The 21,703-nt window shown below is 39.9% G+C and overlaps 1 protein-coding gene across 3 annotated transcripts in view; it reads right to left on the bottom strand.

The window, feature by feature from the left end:
- NUP210 (nucleoporin 210) overlaps nt 1-21,703 on the bottom strand; it is a 117,722-nt gene that overhangs the window by 51,323 nt on the left and 44,696 nt on the right. For all 3 annotated transcript variants that reach the window (XM_073352190.1, XM_073352193.1, XM_073352191.1), the window contains exons 12-18: nt 15,814-15,969; nt 11,976-12,174; nt 10,257-10,402; nt 6,359-6,580; nt 4,763-4,936; nt 3,048-3,240; nt 2,009-2,115 (exon numbers count right to left, since the gene is read on the bottom strand). In XM_073352190.1, the coding sequence (XP_073208291.1) occupies nt 2,009-2,115; nt 3,048-3,240; nt 4,763-4,936; nt 6,359-6,580; nt 10,257-10,402; nt 11,976-12,174; nt 15,814-15,969 (1,197 nt within the window). The remainder of the gene's footprint in view (nt 1-2,008; nt 2,116-3,047; nt 3,241-4,762; nt 4,937-6,358; nt 6,581-10,256; nt 10,403-11,975; nt 12,175-15,813; nt 15,970-21,703) is intronic.

The raw sequence follows: 21,703 nt of genomic DNA, 5'->3' as shown, positions 1-21,703 counted from the left end.
ATAGAGAGGGATGTCATCCACAATGAAACACTTGAAACACATTTAAGTAAACGCTTTACTTAAATAAGTAAACTTTACTTAAATAGAGGACAGTCAGTCAATCAAGACATCTTAATAAGCATAGCTATTAACAAGATATTTGTTTGGGGTTTTTTTGTTTTTAAGGGGGAAAAAAAAAAAGTGCCAGCTTTCTTTGCCATAATGTTCATGCTGCAACAGGAATGAGCAAACAAATCAATATTTTCTGTCATTTAAATTACTGATGTATGTGTCTGACTAGCGGAAACTGACTGTGTAACCAATCTTTGCCTTGGCAAAATACAGGTTTCTCCCAGATCTGGAATTCAAAATGAATGAAAGCCAAATCCTGGTACCTTACAAATGTCTGAAGTCATTTTGAGTGGGTGTTCTATGGAAAGGATAGCCAAGAAATCAGTCCTGCATATTTGGGAAAAAAGGTAGAATTTTCCAAACTCGTAAAGAAAAATTCTACAAAGTTACTATTTCTAGGTATCTGTCGATCTCTCAGACTGCCTACCTGATGTTTGGTGTTGAAATATATGGCAATTGTTATTTGTTTGTCTTAAAATAAGGTAGAATTTGTAGGATCATATAGTAATACCATTCCACTTTCCTTACAGAAGTTATAGAAGAGGGACTGGATAGGTCAGGGGAAAAAGAGACACAGACCCATTCACTCTCTATGTTAATTTAAATCTAGTTCTGTGTAATCATGAACAAAAAGAATCATTACCATCGGATGGCTTCCAAGAGTTAGTTTCAGTCTAATTGCTAGATGGGCACATGCCCACATGATACAAAACAACTTCCCAAATGGAACAAATTGGGATCCTTGCTGGCAATCTCAGTGCAGAGCCAAGGACTGAATGGCAATTCTGATTATCCTCCCACTCCTACAGGATCTCACCTCCAGAGCAGAGCTGGGGCATACTGACAAAGCAGGGAGGAATTCACATGACTGCTGTCCAAATATATGTTATAAGCTAAGATAACTTCAGTCTCCCGGGCAATAAATTCTGCACTTTGCTTGAATCCTACATACACGTATGTCCTTAGCAGGGTTTTCAAAGAACCACTTAGAAAATTTTTTTAGCAAAGCCCTAACACTGTTTAATTTATTTTACACAAGTAATTAGATCTCCAAGACAAATGATATGTGATTCAGGGTTCTTTTGGTTTGTTTGGATTTGGTTTTTGTAAATTAGTAACTTGCTGTGTACAAGTCCTAGCCAATCCCACAAGGAAATGCTCACAACCCTCCCTTCTCCAATTTAAAAATATATATTTTTTCAAAAATTAAGCCACTAATTTGAGTCAGACTTCACTGCTTATTGAGACTGCTTTTTGCTGCCACCATTCCCTGTGTTTATAAACTGTCTACTTAGTTAAGCATTTCCAGGCAGATACTATGGCTTTTTATGTATCTATATACATCCCCTAGCTGGCACACGGCTGGTACTATACAAACATTAACCTCACTGCTCTAACAGACACAAGTCAAGCCGAACTACAGAGATACAGCCTGACAATCATCAATGTGTCAGAGTTGTAGAGGCTGAAACTTTCTGTTCTATTTTGCAACTAAATCCTAAATACATTTGTTTCCCCAATGATGGTTGTATCAAGCAAATGGTTGCTTTAGTGAAGGACAACCTGACAAAGCTTCACCAATCCACAAAAAACCCTGAATCAAAGAAAATTAAGTGAAATAAAGTATGAAAATTCTTTATAATCCTCTTACCCAGATTGTGAAAAAAGAACCAGTTATATTTAAGGTAGTTAAATGACTAAGAATAAAGAAAAATAAAACAACTGAGGACATTATACAAATAGATTGATGTGGTTCTGTCTTGGGAAGATGTTAATAAAGGGTTATCTTATTATTTTTAAACCAATTAAGCATAATGCAGCAAGAAAATGAATATATAGGGCAATCCTCATTAGGGCACTATGGGAAAAGCAGAGAGTAAATTATACTTCAAAGTACCGGTATATTCACTTTAGCTGCACTGAGATGAAACTGCTGGTATCCTGTCGCAGTAGCAGAGACAGCAGTGGTTCCAGACTCGTGATGAACTTGAACAGTTTGCAAGCCTGAAACAAAAACAAAATGACAGATTTACAACAGGAAGAGCTGTTTACTAAATTTTAGCTTAAAGCACCCCCAATGAAGTCATATTTATCAGGCTGCATGGCAGAAGGAGAGGGGAGGTTATGGCCATTTAAAATTAATGCTCAACATATTTTCTACTTTCATTTTATACATTTTTAAACAGCCAAGGATTTTCTTTTTTACATACAGATTTCTCTTGGAAAAATTTTACACCCAGTTAGAAAACAAGCTTTAAAAAATTAAAGCTGATTGAATGTTTTGCAGGTCAGATTATAGAACTCCATTTTCTTGGCTTTAGCACACAGGTAAACTACGGCCCATGGGCCACATCCGGCTTGTGGGACTGTCCTACTTGGCCCCCAACCTCCTGGCCTGGGAGGCTAGCCCCCGGCCCCTTTCCCCCTGTCCCCGTGCGGGCAGCGCTCTGGGTGGCGGGGCTGCCCACTCACGCAGGGTAGTGTGTCTGGCTCCGGCCGAGTGGTGCTGTGGCCAGACATGCTGCTCTGAGTGGCATGGTAAGGGGGCTGTGGGGTTGGATAAGGGATAGGGGATCCCGGGGGGCAGTCAGGGAACGGGGAACAGGGGGCGGTTGGATAGGGCAGAGATTCTGGGGGGGGGCAGCCAGGGAGGTGGCGGGGGAGGTTAGATAGGGGGTGGAGTCCCGGGGGCAAGGAGCGGGGGGGGGGTTGGATGGGTCGGGGGTTTTGAGGGGGGCAGGCAGGGCGGGGGAATGGGGGTCAGGCTGTTTGGGGAGGCACAGCCTTCACTACCTGGCCCTCCATACAGTTTTGCATCCCGAAATGGCCCACGGGCAAAAAAGTTTGCCCACCCCTCTCTAGCATAAACATAACTAATTGTAATTAACCCAGTTTTCCTCCAAACAACATAGTGCATAATCTTAAGTGATCTATACCATGCATTTTCTTCTGACCACTTCCATCCTCTTTTAGAGACAGCTCCATCGGCATACTGGGCTCAATGCTGGCTAAGGAAACTTTTGTTGATTCCCAATTAATACCAAGGGAACTGAAATTATCAAATTTACGCCCCTGTTGGTCAAAAGCAGCCAAGTCCAATACCGGATTGCGATAGTTTGAAACAGGAACCTGAAAAGGAAAAAAAAAATAATAATTTGGAGGGGATCCCATTTTGCTAGGATCCCATTTTGATCCCTGAAAAACAGTTATGTGCAGCAGAATGGCAACTTTCAAACAAAGACATCACTTTTATGAGATTTTTAAGGTAAAGTTTTGTCATCAGAACATTTCATAAGAAAAGTAATGGTAAACCAGCCACCAATGAAAAGCCATGTTAGATTGTACTTCAATTTTTTTTTTTTTTTTTTTTGTGCCAATGAGTCTACTTATAAAACACTTGAGGAGTCTCTGGATTCTGAAAAATCAAAGGGGTCTGGAGATATTAACTTGCTATCACACACAAGATGCATTTCAGGGTTATAAATCTTTCCAAGGGCTACTAAGATGATATAAACTGCAAGTCTGATGCCTGAGGAGTTTGTGACAACTGTTCAACCTCAAACTGTTTTATAAAATGTCAAAGTATCTACCTCAAGACATTAAAAAAGACAACAAAGAAAATATATAAAGTTACATATAAAGGCATGACTTCTAATTTTGTGCAACTAAAATGTTTTGTACTTATGAATGCTGATGCTAGGATGCCATGAATATCGCATGCTAGCAGGGGAGCACAAAGTTTTACTCATTTGGATGATGGAGTCATACATCCTTAATGTTGGCATAACCGCCAAATAAACATTGCCTATGTATTCTGGGCCAGATTTTCAAGCATGCATGCACCTTCACATACGCCTAAATTCAATGCACAACACTCTCTCCCAGGCTAATTCATGCACACATGTAAGTATTTGTACACAAACAGTTGCGCCTACACAAGTTAGGCACATGTGCATACTTGCAAGCATTTTAAAATCAGGTTCCATGGATACAATAAACTTGGACCATCCAGATTAGAATCAAAGGGTATGAGGAACAACTTTTTGTACCCAGAAACAGTTGTCAAAGACATATTTTTGTTTAAAGTCAGATAAACAGGGTAGCTGACCTGCATGTTGTTTACATTAAGTTTTCAAACAAAAATACAAAACAAGGATGTTATCAAATACACACCAAGAACAACTGGGAGGTCAGGAGAAGGAAACAGAACAGAATCAAATTTTGCAAGAAACCCATGCATAGCAGAGAGTACATACAAGGAAGGAGTTCCCCTTTCCTTATCCCAGATGACCCATGAAATCCTAGGAGACGTCACTTGAGAGGCCCTCTGACAGGGACACTTGGGGGTCAGAGGACATGACCCACATAGTTTTGCACACACATCCTATTACCTGGTATGACCTATTACCTGGTATGACCCAAACTATACACACACTGGAACAATCCCTTTAATACCCCTACACTCTGATTATTCTTGCTCCTAGCACGGGTGGAGTTGGAACTAGTGCTGGTCGGTCAGAACATAGGTGCTCAATATCACTGCTCTTGCAGCCTGTGAGCACGCCTGTTTCGGGATATTGCCACATGGAAGCACACTTTGCCTTTTAGAGGTGAAATGAATGGATTGCTCCTGTGTCATTATCAGACTTACCACTTGCTTGTTTTGTTGCAGCAAAGGGCAGGATAGGTCAAGCTGAGGATTTGCATAAATAGGAGTCAAAGTGAGTCGGGAAGGGGCTGCGCAGATAAATTTCACAACGGCTGGTTCAATGGCTGGAAAAGGGTTGGTAACTGTGGGCTTATTTCCAACTGTTAAGGCGATCACCTGTATAACATTTGGGAAAGTCAACAAGGTAGATGAAAGCAAAGAACAACTGAGTGCAGGTATATTTTACAGGTACAACTATCCTGCTTGAGGCATCTCTGTTATTTTCTGGTGTCGAGAAAGAATAAATAAGATATGATATGAAGGGCTCATGAGTTCATGCCCCAATCACATTCTATACCACAGACAGACAAGTGAAGAGGATACATTTATTTTAAACACTGTTCCAGACCATTATCAAAGCTCAAATTCTCAGTCCCTTTTCATAGTCATTAGTATCTCACCAAACTGACAAGAAGGCAGCTTTCAGAGCTTATAAAGATAGTCATCTGGGCTCACTCTCTCATAGGAGGGAAAGGAAGCCAACAGGGAACTGGGCTGGAGGTCCTGTAGCCATTTCAGCAGCTTTAAAAACTGCATTTGTTTTTTCATTTTTTACCCACAGCGCTCTCTCACATGATAATATCAGACTGAATTAAGTACAGGAACCTTGGGTTTTCCCCTTGTTGGCTGGCTGTGAATAATCCCTATCAGCGATTGGTGAGAATTATTGCAATGCCATTCAAATATGACCATTTCTGAGTCATAAAGGTTCCGAATTATATTTTGTTACAAGAGTCCTCAATTTGGAGGTAACAGCAAGAAACTGTTTCTTTTGGACTAACCCTGCTAGATTCAACTGGGTTTTGTGCAGTATGCACTTTGGGATGCCAGCTACATTGGGTAGTTAATAGCCCTTGGAAGATGATTAGATAACTGGTCAAAATGTAGACCACAGCAAGGCAATATACAAATTGAACAGTATCTGCAGGCAGGGGAATTCACTTCTACTACATATTGCAGAAACAAGTGCTAATGGATCTTGGCTGTGTGTGTACCCAATCTTTGAGCATAAGAGCTGGGCACCTTCCCGTAATAGACTGAATAAGTGGCATACCAGACTGGTACACCATGGAGAGAACTTGGGGCCTCCTTACTGATATTTATTCAAGTCAATGGAGTTACACCAAGGATTAGTTTGGTCCAGTATGGCAAGTTAGACTAAAGAGTTCAGTCTCTTCTTAAAATAACCTTTTGCAATTATCGTATTCATGGTAAATACATTCAATGGCAGCTATAAGGATTTATCTGTTCTAATACCTTCCATGATATAAGGTTACTATGAACTGGCTTCATACTACAATAAAGCCATTGTAATCTTTTTAACAATTTCAAAAATGCTTCACTCTTGACTGATACCAGACTAAACAGAGTTCATAAGCAACAGGCAGTCATGTACTTATTCAAGTTCCATACTGGCTTATTACAAAAGCTGTTAATCATTTGGAGGCTATACTTTATCATAAATCAATCTGGTTTCTCTTCTCAATTACTCTACCCAGGATTTGAGAGAGAACAACATAAATACCTTCTGGTACTTACTTGTTCTCCCAGGGTTTTGCAAGATACTCTAACCCAGTGCTGGAAATGATTCCGAGATGTTGGAGGCCCAAATAAAGATAAACCAATACTTTCTGTATCTTCAGCAGTGATGTTCCTAAAGAATTTTGAAGGTTCTTGTACCCATGGTCTGGGTCCACCTTCAAACAACATGTCTTTGGAAGAACCCAAAGTTACCAAGGCAACAGAAGAAGGATCTATAGTCTGGAAATGAACAAAAGTTATACTCATGCATATATACCATGACATATATATACATACATATTATATATATATTTTATACTGAAATCTATCAGGTGACCATAGTTTATGTGACATTTTTCTCATTCTCTGTGGAAGAGCCATTTGATTATCATCATTTCTGTTTAGCCGATGATCTGTTCTCCCAAAAGTTTTATAAATATGGTTAATTCAGAATACAGGAGTATTAAAATGATTATCAACAATTAAAAGCAAACTTAGCTCATTAGGGCTATGCCCACAGTGCCCCAGGAACTCTGTTTTTCCTTCTATTGATAATTCTCCAATCTCCCCCTCTTATATTAACTGAGCTACTCCAGGAAGAAGAGATTCTGAGTAAAATCCTGGTCCCACTGAAGTAAATGGCAATCTTCTCATTGATTTAAATAAGGCCAGATTTCACCCTCTATCTTTTGAGACCCTTCAGGTTGATTAATCTCCCAGGTACAGCCTTTCTTCAGAACCTGCATTTTACACCCTGACTTTATTTACCCTACTAAATGAAACAAAGGTCTCACTTCAAAAGCCTACAGGAATACTAGAACTAATTCTGCATGGATTTAAATCCTAGCCCATCTCATTGACATTGCCTGCAGTGAAAATAAACGCAGAAATTGGTTTGACATTTTTAATACACAAAGAATCATCTGTTTCAAGTGTTCTACAACCTGATGTTAGTAAGACAGACCAAGACTGATCTGGACATAGGATGGTTCAATACTTTCTGTGAAAATTCATGCATGCTGGTTTGAGGGACATGGTTATAAAAGCTGGGCACAGACTAATTTTCACTCAACCCTCATAGGTTATTTTCATTGCACAGACATCCACATGTTGCCAAAACTGTAAAGTTTATTCATTCATGTGCTTTTGCTCTGTCCTTCTTGGCTCCTAACTATTTGTCTTCTTATGGCAGGGATTCTTCCACTTTTTCGCTCTGTGGACCACTTTGTAAGAGACATTTTAATGGAAGACAACTCCTCCCAATGTCTCACCCCTGCATTTTTACACATAAAAATATTTCATTATTCAGATGGTAACAACAAGGAATGGTACTATGGATCACTGCTTGAAAAACACAGTTCTAAGTTCTTTCTAAAGGCCCTGTCACAGTGCTATCTAAGCACTGGCTAATAATGAAAAGATAACAGAGTAATCCCTAAAGTTGTCTATCCTCCCCCTTCCATATACCCATGTCCCTTTTATTCATTGCTCCAGAAGGGAAGCACTAATGTCATATCTGGACTACTTCTAATGAATAACTAATATCTTAACTCAATGGGAGAGAAGATCTTTTATTCTGTTCTGGATATCTCAACATCCTCCTGTCTGAAAGATGTGCAAGGATCTCTTTTTTTTTTTTTTTTTTTTTAAAAGAGAAGACTTCTTTGATCTGATATGGAATCCATTTATTGCTTCTGTTAATTTCCCCAAACCTGGTGTATTCCACTTTGTAATCTCAATCTGTGTATTTTAACACCAAGAAATGAAACACTCATTCTTCAACTGATGTAATTCATATAACTTTTTCCCAGTTGAATGGACTCCCCATCCCCTTGTTAATACAATACCTATATTCACTTGTATAAACTCTTACATGTCAATTTAATCTTTCGAATTTACTACCTGTGCTGTGTTCAGTCTTCAAACACCCAACAGTTTACCTAGTTCATAGCTGCTGAACTGAAAATTTATGGCATCTTTGCCCTATAAAACTGTATTGGGAGTTAGGTTTTTTTATGTAGTACTCGGAGCTCAATTTAGAATACTTTATAAAAGTAAAATTGCAATAAATATAGCCAGTAATTAAGAAGATGGAATGATTATTGGCAAAGGCAAAGCAGAGTTCAAGGGATGGCAGTGGGACACAGCAGCAAACGGGCTCTTATTTTATTTTAACTGTGTTAATTAAGTATACTGGGTTAAGACTACTACTGTGTATTTCTAAATTGATCCCCACTTTCAGATTGTTGGACAGAACTTGCCCTTGTCCATAAATCTCTACAATGAGCCTTGGGGATGAAACACAAAATTAGTGTTTTAGTTCCATACTGGTGAAACAAGATTTCTTTTACTCTGATCAATGCTGCAGAAACAACTCTTGGACAGAATGTTATCTTTTAAATTGAAATCATCATTAGACATAAGAAAATTGATTTATTCCAGATTCTGAAACACTACTATCCTAACATGCAGCAGTGGTAGCCTCTGTGGATTCAGTCGTTGGCATCTAATCATGAAGCTGACACACTGTCCTATGCTTCTTAATCATTCCTTGGACTTGTGAACACTATCTTTTAAATGAGGGTCTTATTTCACTTTGTAACCTGTCCAATGGTGAAACACCTGTCACATTTTCATTGTTTGCAAGGAAAAAAAATACTCAGTTCCACAGAATATACAGGCCACCAGACTCTGCCTTTTTCCCAAACAATAGTTTTATGTGCTATGACTAAAGGGGTAATAAGCTATGCTTGCTTCTACCTATTGCTGTGGCCATGCAATTGTGACTGCTCTCATTAATAGCTTATTAGGCCAATTGTTAATCATTTTAAACAGACAGTTAGATACAAGGAAGGGTTTGAACCTCCCACCACTTCGAAGTTTACTGATGAGTAACTAACTAATTTAACAGTTACATTTTGGAGAAAAATATTGTATCTGAGTTCAGAAAGATTCAATTTCTTGAACTGATTGACAAGTCCAGATCCCTTTATAAACCTTGTACTATGTGTTATCATTTAGCAGCATACTTTCTCTATTTAATTCACCTAATAGCACCTTCATCTCCGAGGATTTTATATTACTGTTATTGAGATCTGCAATACATTGCCTTTGCTTCTTTACTGTGCTTTTTATATTTCCTTTTTGAAGAGAAGATGACTGTGGGCAAACTTAATATTCATGGAAGTTAGGGACTAGCAAAACTAGCTAGAAACAGGAATAGTCTGAACAGCATGTGCACCCAAGTTCTCCTACTCTAACATGAAATGTCCCTGGCCTCTGTTTGCTAGAAGCTGGGAATGGGCGACAGGGGATGGATCACTTGATGATGACCTGTTCTGTTCATTCCCTCTGGGGCACCTGGCATTGGCTACTGTCAGAAGACAAGATACTGGGCTAGATGGACATTTGGTTTGACCTAGTATGGCTGTTCTTATGTGTTCTTATATGCACCACTCTGCCAGCAAATCAACACTCATGCTGACAGTATCCCCTAGTCCTAGGTCTTTTCTTGAGTCCTGTCTATCTGTGATTGTTTTCAGATAGCACCAAACTTGTTTTCATTTCTGAACTAAGGAGAAACAGAAATACAGTGCACTAACCCACTACAGAATTCTACCAAGTCCTTTGTTTGGCTTGGAGCACTGATTTGGACAAGAAACATCTCAAAGACATCAGGGAAGTTGTGGCACAGAAATCAAACTGCTTGCAGTAAGTATTGGCACTGATTCAGAAAAGTACTTAAGCAGTGCTTAAGAGACATGATTACCTGAATTGGGACATCCCAAGTCAATGGACTATCTCATTTTCATATACTAGCACATAATATCAAATCTCAGTTAAGAGTTAAATGAATTTTCAAAAGTAGACTGTTTTAAGACCAGCAATTAAAGAGAATATTTTACTACAGGCGTACTTTTAGCGGTAGGTAGGCAGCAATGGTGATGCTAGCACTAAGGTGGACTTGACCATGAGTGTAACTAACAACAAGTGTCGTGTATCCTTGTGCCTCAGCTTTCACTCTGACTCCACTGCAAAAATCAGAACTTGGCTTAAGTCTCCCTGTCAAAAAACAAACAAACAAATTAGAGTAAACATTTGGGGAGAATAAGCGAGACACGTTAATACAGATTTTAATATAGCTTTCTTGACAGTATTACTTTTGTGCTAGAAATATGCAGGGAATATGTACAGATAATTTCAGTGACTGAATGGAGGAAATGCAATACCCATAGCTCTATTAAATAATGTATTGTCATTAGCCTCAAAACTGTCACCTTATGAAACACACAAACTTATTAAACTTCTTTTCCTTCCAAATTTTGCTAAAAGGACATTAGTCTTCTCTTTGGGATACAGAGTAATATAATTTGCTCTTTCTTTTAGCAGAGTATTTTTTCCCTGCTGTTCTAAATTGAAACTGGCTTGTAATTAAGCCAAAATAAAATGCACAGTTAAAACAAATGCACAGTTAAAACTGCACAGAGCATGATGTATTACCTAAACTCAAGTTAATGATTAAGTTTTAAGTTTTATCTAGGGGAAACTAAGTTGCTAGTTTCATGGCATGTGTCTGTTTGCTGACCCAGGTGTTTTGTGGGGTTTTCTTTTCTTCGCTCTCCTTTTTTCAGTTTGACTGGATTTTTTTAACAGAACAATGGCAATTAAGGTACATATACAAACTAGGTAGAATGACATTTAAAAGAGCTGCCTCTTCAGCAAGCAGATGCTGTAAGTCTAACAATAACTTCTTTGGCTGGCTCAATAATACAACACAAGGAAGAACTAACAAGAAGCAGGCTAACAAAGGATTGTGGGTGCAAGGTCCAGCAGACACCAGATGACAATAAAGTTGCTCAGCCTGTTAGTGCAGAAGGATTCACTAATGGCAAATTTAGAAGAGTTTGCACATTCCATATTCTGGTCAGACAAGTGCTATAATGGTGGAAACAGCTAGGGAAGCACCTGAGGAAATGCACGGCTTAAAATAGTAAGCTTCAGAAGGACAGTACTTTGGCCCTGCTCCAATGACTGCAGTGAATGGAATTTAAGAAATTGCTATCCTCGGCCCCCATTTCTCCCAGAAAACAAGCAAACAATCAGATGGGTGAACGGCTTAATAGAACTGAAAAGGGAACTTTATGCAAATTTGGGCAAGGTATCATAAGTGAAAGAGTTTGGTATCTTCCCATCAGCCAACGTGCCTCCCCAAAACCTGACTTAACTGATCATCTCTGGTGAGGAAACCATCAGGTTTGTTACAACAAGGACTTTGAAAAAACAGTGGAAAGGTCTGGGGTAGAGCAGCGTGTATGTGAGTCTGAACATTCCTCAGCGTACTCAGCTTATTTGTTGCCAGAGATTTTGGTATCCTTAAATATTAAAAGACAAAGAAATAAAAATGCTCCTCCATAAAAAAGAAAAGAGGCATCTTCAATATACAGAAATCTTGGACTACTATGGTCTCTGTATTTGCCGTTGGACATCTCTCTAGTTATCTGCCATGAATCCATTAAAATAGGCCATTACAAGTAGGTAAATGATTTACATTTGTAATATCTCTATTTGTCTTGTAACCTGAACTAAATATACATAGGGGTTTTTTTTTTTGTTTTGTTTTGTGTTTTAAACTCACCTTGGAGTGGTCTGAAGACGCCGCGGTTTTCTACCTCCACGACTAAGTCAAAATGTGAACAATCGCTGAGTGTGACCATCTCACTGGTCTCAATATTCATTAGGCCATTAATCCTCAAGGGCAGCTCCAGTATCTGACCCACACGTGCTTCAACTTGACACGGCGTGAACTCCATGCCCCTAGGTTCAGTTACATATACCTGAGACAGACAAGAAAAAACAAGGAGGTAAGACACAGCTACATAAGGAACTAGAAAGAAAGTTTAAGACTCACTAATTATGTTTTCCTCCCAAACATCCCCTCCCAAGGACACCTCACCACAGTCAGCTTCCCTCTGAGAGAAGAGGGCTAGGAACAACCGTTCAGAGCCCCACCAGTGCTGTTCCCCAAAACTGATGGGGGTGGGAGGAGGGAGAGGGTGGCGCGAAGAAGCGTCTAGAAGCGTTCCCTAATGCCAGTCTAGAGATCTTTTCACAAGTGCATTGAAACCTGCACCTATTTTTAAGCACTATATAATCCGTTGCCAATTTTATTCTGGGATCATTTTAAAACATTGGACCTCCCCCTCCCCAAGCATAAGATACTGCCACAGATTCCGACAGAGGAAGTTTCTGAGCTGAAGTTCCACTGGTATAAGGGCTTGATCCAATCCCACTGAAGTCAGAGTCTTTCAACCAGTTTCAATGGGCTTTGGATCAAGAAAGGAGATGGCAGCAGTGTATGAGGGAAATGCTGGTGGGGGTTTATATTAATTTTTTCTTTAACTATGTTAACAGACTCTGATTAAGGGAGTCTTTTTTCAATAGTGTATTTATAAGAGATTGTCATTTTACTTACTGAGATTTCTGCTATAATACCAAAAAACCCCAAACTATACCAAGCACTGAGCACCCTTGACAATCTGGAGCTTGATCCTGCAACTTTTATTTATGCAGGTAATCTTTACGTGAGACGCACCTCTGAAATCAAAAGGGTTATGTGTGTAAATAAGAGAGGGAGCATCAGATCCTAGGAGTCTAGATGATCTGAAATGATTAATAGAACGTTTAAAGACATTATCTGAAGTGTTGATGAGCAGGCCCTTGAATGGTATTTGTTTGTTACTCCGATTTGTTACCCTCTCGCTAATGTTAACGAAATCATCACAGACTGATTGTAACACTTCATAACCATTGCTGTGATCAAAGCTTTTCATTTGCAGCATCTTTAACTTTTTAAACCATCTGCCAAAAGCTTCAGGGCAAATTTAGACCATATGGTATGGTGTTAAAACTGCAATCCTCATGGAACATAAATGACTATTCTTATAACTTGCTTATCAAGGTCAGCAGATAAAGCTCCTACCCCAAACACTTCAATTTATTCCAAACAGAACACACAACGTTTAACACGTTAGCAGAGACATTTAGTACCTTCACATGATGCTCAGTTTGCTCAGTGTACTGCTCTAAAAGCTTGCATGATAAGAAGCATTTTTTTGAGTTATTACCGTCTATAAACTTTTAATTGTATTTGGAAATACAGTTTTAATTAAAAACATCATTTCTGAACTTCCTGCAGGCAACTGTCATATTGCTAAAAGTGACATCTTTGGGACACAGATAATATGGGCGCAGTGTCACAGAAAGATTGTAAAGTAGGTCCCATCTTGCTTTAACACTGGTTTAACAGCCAGAAGAACATCACTTTTTACACATTTAAACACTATGTTTAATGTCCATTTAAACTACATTTTGTAGAATTGATGTAGTTAACTTAAAATACATTAAAAGCAAGCTGCTGCACCCTGCAAAGCCGGTGCAAATACAATTTTACCCAGCAAGTTTTGTTTCTAAAGATTTTTCCCAACACAGTCATATCAAACAAAAGTCTGGCTGCTTAAATAGCTCTCTTTTCATTACAGGACAGTATTGGAGAGTCTGACAAGCACATACTCTCTCACACTCTTGCCCGAAGGAGCTCTGAAGCAAACAAAGGTACAATGTAGAACCTGCAGGATTTTAGCTATGCTGGATACAGGAGGTCATAAAAGCGGTTAGGCATTTTGGGTCACCAGTGTCTGCAATTTTAATCTTATCAGTTCACTTCACATCAGCTGCTAAACTATATCCATGCACCTGTTATGCAGGTGCACTCTTCCAAGTCTACAAATGCTCTTCCGAACTCAACTGCCACCTTTTCTTGGAGATGGACAGCAATTTTCTTTTCTTCTTCTTCTTTTTTTTTTTTTTTAAAAGAAGACTCTCAGTTGGATGTAAGGGTGAAAGGTTCGCTTGCCAGACTGGGTCTCTCATTGCTTGGCATAAATAAGCATATTCCAGGTGAGGAGTTCTCTATTTATGACCATATTGTACACAAATATACAGGCTCCAGGTCTCAAAATAGTCAAATAATTCACACACAAACTTGCAGCTCTCAACCACCATCTCTTACTTCTACTGTTGGAGTTCAGGAGCAAGCTTTTACCCCTCAATTCAGGTTCTCTCTACAATGCTTAGCTTTTTAAAGCTATACTTCTACTCTGCCTTTTTCGAAAGCCTGCATTCAGGCCATGCTCATGCTTCAGAGGCTGAATTTCACTGAGGCTGATACAGACAAGAGTATGCCCATTTTGGCCCCAATCCAGCTTAAAAAGTTAAGCACATACTTACGTGCCATGCTAGACTGGGGCCGCCTGTATTCCTAAGAGCACCAAGAATGCCACACAACAGTCGAATACAATGAAAAATAACACCGTTTTTGAAGAAGGCAGAATGCAGTTACCCAGGTTAGAATCTGACCAGAACAACTGGGGCTACTGACTTCTCTTTTGTAAAATAAAATAAATAAATAAATAAATAAAATAATATGGTTTATCCATTCAATTTATTTTTTACCAGTTTATTATTCAGGATTACTTAAAGACAGTGGCCAGTTCTCCATTAAGGAACAGGGCACCATGTAAGTTCCCCCAAATGAAAACTTCCAAAGCTGCAAAAATGCTAGGAAAAAGTATTTAAATTCATGGAGCTCCACCATAAGCATTAAGTAGGGAATTTTCTGCTCCACCACTTCTTGTCAAGAGATTTTCTTGTAGGTAGATTGCGATGCTTGTTCCTAGATTTTTTTCCCACACTAGGTCACTACCCCAAGCAATGATTATTCTGGAAAAGCAGTAAGAATGGGTGTGGGTTTGCAGAGAGGTGACCAATGCTTCCAAATGCCTCCTGACTGAGGTATATTTTTTTGTCCCCTGTATCCGTGTGAAGCAATAACCCACAGAAGTAATCATGGTGTCTTTTCTAAACACAGTTTTAGCTTGTTTTGGGATCTGGAGCTCAACTGGGTCTGTCATGTGGGATTTTGTAAAATTCTGGCTTTCTATCCTTGCTGAGAAATGCCCATTCACCTGGATGGTATCTTTTATCATTTAACACAAGGGGAAAACAAACTAACTGTTTCTGGCAGAGGCTCTGCGGGAAAATAAACAGGTGTTTTTACTTAGGGTTATCAGGCCAATTGCTTGGCCTGCAGCTAGTAAGTGTGTGTTATTTTTTCAACATAAAGAATTCAACTGGGAAAAGCCTTTCCTGGGAGAGGAGGTAAAAGGACAGGCTAAATTTCATCGCTGGGACAGACATTAAAATAGTAATTAAAGAGATAGTCTGAGAGGAGCCACCAGTAGCGTGAGCTCTGACTCAACTTGCCCGCCACAGGGCATGGACGTAGAATTCTATGGGACATGTGACCAGGGATTGTGGTTTTAGAGACACTTTGCTCCTTGACTGACCGCTCTCCCTGCCTTCTCTACAGCCACTAAAGCCAACTTTCAAAAGTGACCAGAGAAAATACTGTTTACCTTCATTTCTCCATAGTGCAGTGGGTTCTGAACATCATTTGCCTGTATAACACTGACACCAATATCACTTCCAGTTGTCATGACTCCTTTGACTGTTACTGTAGCAACAGCCTGGTTAGAATAGGACCAACTGAAATTTCCACTTCCACCGTGAGCCTAAAACATGAAGGAAAAAATATTTAATTTGTATTAATATGGTGCCCTGTTCTCTTGGTTATCATCTACCCAAACTTCGGACATACTGCATAAAATGCTAGACACACTGAGTAGAGTTAAGAATGCTAGCACTGAAATACAATGAAACTGAGGCCCCAACACTTTAAATTAGCAGATTCCTGCCCTTCTTTCATTTTAATTTCAGATTTCTTCACACATGTACATTTTGCTCATCACTGCTGCTAATCTAAATGCCTATCTCTACCACTGCTGCAGAATTCTAATGCTCAAAGATCCCTGTGATTAATAGCACTTGCCGTCAGCATATCATTTCACAAGTCAGCACAACAGAGGCCCAGCATGTGTGATTGCTGTATTTTTCAAAACTCCGATTAACTTTCTGTTGCTGAAAGCCAAAGACAGTCAAGTGAACAATTTTAGGTCTCAGCGCAGCTAACCTACTGTACTATGGCAACTGGATTCTACCAACAGGAATTATTAAGAAGTCTAAAAAGCAAAAGAAGAGTGCAGAGAAAAGGAAACAAAAACTGATTTTTTGCTGCCATCACATCTTTATTTTTAGCCTGAAGGGTATGTTAGCAGATGTTTCTGTATCTGTACATCCAGCATACATACTGCTCCAGGAATTTATCCATCAGCAGTAAGTGATAGGTAGCAACATAGATTGCCCACACTTACCTTGGGCAATACAGAGGCCCGTACACTGTGTAGGTTACATCCTCAGCCAGGCTCTCTAAGGATTCAATCATTGCCAAACCTAGATATTCATGTCAAAAGGCACCATTCCCAAGAATCAGAGCTTTACACTTCATGAAGGATTTTAAGATAAATTGCCAGGATTTTAACTTTAGTTTCGTTTAGCGGAGCAAGTGGGAACAACTAATTATTCAGTCTTATGGTCTGTGCCACAAGAGAGATGAATGACTTTGCCCATTAAGTAGTATGGTAACTCTGTAGCTTATTGGAATCAAAGCAGAATACTATCTGCTGAAGTTCCACATTCACACTGAGTCAAGAACCACCGAGTTTGCCCCATCAGAAGTAACAATGTCATTCTCGATCTGTAACATTCTTATATAAAGAAAACCACTGCTATAGAATTCATAGTTTTTAAACTGCACTATGACAAGATATAAAAATAATTCTGTGGCAACATTGTGTTGCACAGCAAAAGATACCGAGAATAATTTGCATTTTTTTAAAAGACATCTTTTTCTCTATCACCCAGGTGCCGCTCTCCACATACTATGGTCAACCTGTGAGACAATGCTCCATAATGAGAGATGCAAAAAGAATAATGTCATATTGCAAGAAGCTTCAAATTATGTGGGGGTTAACTTCTGTAGCATAATAAACATTTTCTATAAACAGTTTCACGATTCAACGGATGAAAACCAAGTAAAATGAAAAACAAGGTTTGTGTGGGCAGTAATCATAGGTCTAAAAGGAGGAACAGCTGAGACACATGCAAGTAGACTCTTCCCAAAGGAATCAAAGAGGAGGCGATTTAATATGGTAGTTCCTTTTCTCTCGTGAGCTTCTGCACGGCCTATTAACGGAAAATCATCAGAAAAAAATGAAACTACTGGCCAAATAGGCAACAGTTGGAGTGGAACTTGGGGAAACAGGCCCAGTCTAGAAGGGTGAAAGCTCAGATTCCTTAGGATAATGCAGAATTATTTACTCAAAATGCTTTGGAGACATCAGGTATATCTGGATAAACAGAATTTCAGTTAAAATAGTCAGAAGACTGACTGTAAAAATGTTACCTTCTTATGTGTATGCAGAGTGACATCTTCTTACTAGGCAGCGAAAAAAAAGTGTTGCTACTTTTTACTCTAGTTACTACTGGACAGCTCAGGGAGAACACACTGGATTCTATCCTGACTTGCACATCATCCACAGACTTGTTAACTGGGCCCTACCTGCACAATTTGTATTACTGATGATGCACAAACCAGAAAAAACACAACTTGACTTTCAGATTCCTAGCTTCGTAGGGCTGACACTTGGCTTTCCTAAACTAAGTAAAGTAACATGATATTTAAACTCTCTTTTACATGTATTCAGAGCCAGTTTAGAAATCAAGAAATCAGTGACATAAAATAAACATGGAACCCCCATGATGCTATTTGGGCAGAAACACTTTTCAGAGATTAAACAAACTTTGGGATTAGTCCAAAGCCCACCAAAATCTCTGGGAGTTTATTCCTTGACTTAAAAGGGCTTGATCCGAAACGCACTGAGCAAGAGGTAGAGACTGATCTGAAAACAAGAATGGCAATAATAAACTGTCTACCGTAATTAATAACCAGTTGTAACTGAGCACTGACTGCTGTTGTGATAATTAAGCCTACAAATTTGCCCTAATTGTGAGGGCAGCCATGAGAAGTGAAAATTCATGAAGTGTCACAATAGCCTATTACAACAAGCATTGATAGGAAAAGCAAGATGGAAAGACTGATTTAGTAAAAAGAAAAAAGGCCTGTTGTTATAATACAAGGATTGTGTTAAGATTGTGACTGGTAAACATGAGGAGCAGAGGACCAGAAATCAATGAATCAAAATACGTGTGTCTGAAATTAGGTCTAACTGATGGACAAAATAATGAGGAGATGGGCTATTCCGCCCATCACTTCCTTTTGGGGTTCTTAAAGAAAGACTTTGGGAGAAAAATTGGTTCCTGGAGTGAGCTTCACTATCCTGGCTGCCACCCTCACCATCTCCTGAGACCCAGGACCTTCTTCATCCTAATCCTTAGAGAGGACTACCTGGGATGTCACACTTTGTCTCCTCCCACCTGAAATGTGTCCTTTTCCTTCACTACCTTATTTCCTCTTTTTCCCATCTCTCGCCTTTTTCCTGTGGTCTAATAAGAGTCTGGCTTAGCCAGGAAGATTGCATATTTTGCAACACTGCTGTACACCTGTGACCAGAAAGAGACAGCTCAAAGCAATGTCCTAAACAGTCTAATGCTAGTGTCATAAATATAAAGGGAAGGGTAAACCCCTTTGAAACCCCTCCTGGTCAGGGGAAAGCTCCTCTCACCTGTAAAGGGTTAAGAAGCTAAAGGTAACCTCGCTGGCACCTGACCAAAATGACCAATGAGGAGACAAGATACTTTCAAAAGCTGGGAGGAGGGAGAGAAACAAAGGGTCTGTGTGTGTCTATATTCTGTCTTGGCCGGGGATAGACCAGGAATGGAGTCTTAGAACTTTTAGTAAGTAATCTAGCTAGTAATCTAGTAAGTAATCTAGGTACGTGTTAGATTATGATTTCTTTAAATGGCTGAGAAAAGAACTGTGCTGAATAGAATAACTATTTCTGTCTGTGTATCTTTTTTGTAACTTAAGGTTTTGCCTAGAGGGATTCTCTATGTTTTGAATCTAATTACCCTGTAAGGTATCTACCATCCTGATTTTACAGGGGGGATTTCTTTATTTCTATCTACTTCTATTTTTATTAAAAGTCTTCTTGTAAGAAAACTGAATGCTTTTTTAATTGTTCTCAGATCCAAGGGTTTGGGTCTGTGGTCACCTATGTAAACTGGTGAGGCTTTTTATGTGGATTCCGTCCCGGCCATGGAACAATGGACCAGTTCTTTGTTCTCTCGCAGATACTTGAGGGGTCGTGGGATTTGCTAATCTGGTTTACCTTTGTTTTATAGACCTGGAGAAAGCATATGACCACGTTCCACGAGATGTCCTGTGGGAAGTGCTGTGGGAGTATGAGGTGTCAGTGCCGCTTTTGAATGCTATCTGGTCCCTCTATTCTCGGAGTGAGAGCTGCGTTCATATTCTTGGCATCATGTTGAGTTTGTGCTAAGTGGGCGTTGGACTCCACCAAGAATGCATCTTGTCACCACCGCTGTTTGTGATTTTCATGGACAGGACATCAAGGCACAGCTGAGCTATGGAGTGCATCCGGTAGAGGGACTCGGAGGTGGCATCTCTGCTGTTTGTAACTGATGTTGGCCTTCTTGCTTCTTCAGACTGTGATCTCCGACACTCACTCAAATGTTTTGCTGCTTAGTGTGAAGCGGTTAGGATGAGAATCAGCCCCTCCAAATCAGAGGTTATGATCCTCTCCCAGAAGAAAGTGAACTGCCCTCTCCAGGTGAGGGGGGAGCAGCTGCCCCAGTGAATAAGTTCAAGTATCTAGGGGTCTTGTTCATGAGTGATGACAAACGGGAGCGTGAAATCAACAAGCAGATTGGTGCGGCAGCAATGCGGGCACTGTACTGATCCATGATGGTGAAGTGGGAGCCGAGTTCTCGCCCAAGCTCTCTGTTTACAGGTCATTCTAGGTCCCCATCCTCACCTATGGTCATGAACTTTGGGTAATGGCCAAAAGGATGAGATCGCGGATACAAGTGGTGGAAATGAGGTTTCTCCACACGGTAGCTGGGCTTACTCTCCGAGATAGGGTGAGGAGCTCGGCTATATGGGAGCGCCTCGGAGTACAGCCACTACTCCTCTGGATCAAGCGGAACCAGTTGAGATTGTTTGGGCACCTGATAAGGATGCCCACTTGGGGCTTCCATTGGAACTTTACCGGGCATGTCCCACTGGGCGTAGGCCTCGAGGTCGACCCAGGACACGCTGGAGGGATTATATCTCCTGGCTGGCCTGGGAATGCTGGAGAATCCCCTAGGAGGCGCTGGAACCTGTTGTGGAAAAGGAGGTCTGGTCCTTCCTACTCTCCATGCCTCTCACCAAGAAAAGCGGAAGAAAGGAAGAAAGAAAGGAAGAAGACGACTTTCTCCAGCTAAGGGGAAAGGCAACAGGGGCTATGTTTAAAATGAAAGCCTTATTCAATATTTTACATTTCAAATGCTTTCACCTTCCCCCCTCCTCCTTTTCTGTATTTTCTATAAAATGTTAACAAGGATTTGTCATGGCCTGTTTGCCATGGTACCAAGCAGGCTGAGGTCTCTGTACACCAACCCCCAAACTTTGTTTACCATTGGACAGTCAGGATCATTGTAACCCCTGTGACTCTCTGGGCCCCTTTATTCCATCTAAATTAATACAATGCTGCTGTAAATGTAGATTAGGTAAAACTTGTCAGTAGACCCACTTTATAATTTAAGGAAATCAAATCAGAACATCTAAAGATTTATTTTTTATGAAAATCACTGTAACCAGTTGGACATTTAATATCGCGCTAACCACCATGATGGCATAAAAAAAAAAAGATTAAAAGAAGAAACAAAGGACCATTTTGAAAGAGCATGCGCCAAATGTTCAACTCTCCAACGGGGACAACCAACTTGAGTTACAGTGTTGTAACAGAAATGTGCAACAATGCAGGGTGTTTTTATGTGGTTATGTATAGGGTAACTGAGTATGAGCTGAATTCTGGTCTCTCACAAGTGAAAATCCAGTTGAAGCCAATGAAGTCAATGGTGTCATTACAGATTTACACCACTGTGGAAGAGCAGAATTTGGCCCTGTACGAAGTGCAAAAATAAGCCATTCAAATCTCTTGTTCTACCATATGTAGGCTGCTCCGTATCTTTTCCTGGACAGTTTGATCAGAGAAAAGACTCATCTCTCAGCATACACATATGCCAAGTGGATAGACAGGAATTGCACATGTAATATTTTTGAGGCCAAATGTGTTGGGGAATCTTCATTTAGCGACCGTCTCAAGGGTTCAGATTTTGAAAGCAGTATACAAAAAGGTTCCTGATTTAAGGATACAGTCTGAA

The sequence above is a fragment of the Lepidochelys kempii genome, chromosome 7, assembly GCF_965140265.1.
Source record: "Lepidochelys kempii isolate rLepKem1 chromosome 7, rLepKem1.hap2, whole genome shotgun sequence".
Taxonomy (NCBI): Eukaryota; Metazoa; Chordata; order Testudines; family Cheloniidae; genus Lepidochelys; species Lepidochelys kempii.
The sequence above is the reverse complement of the archived record's forward strand: the minus strand, read 5'-3'. Positions and strand labels throughout refer to the sequence as shown.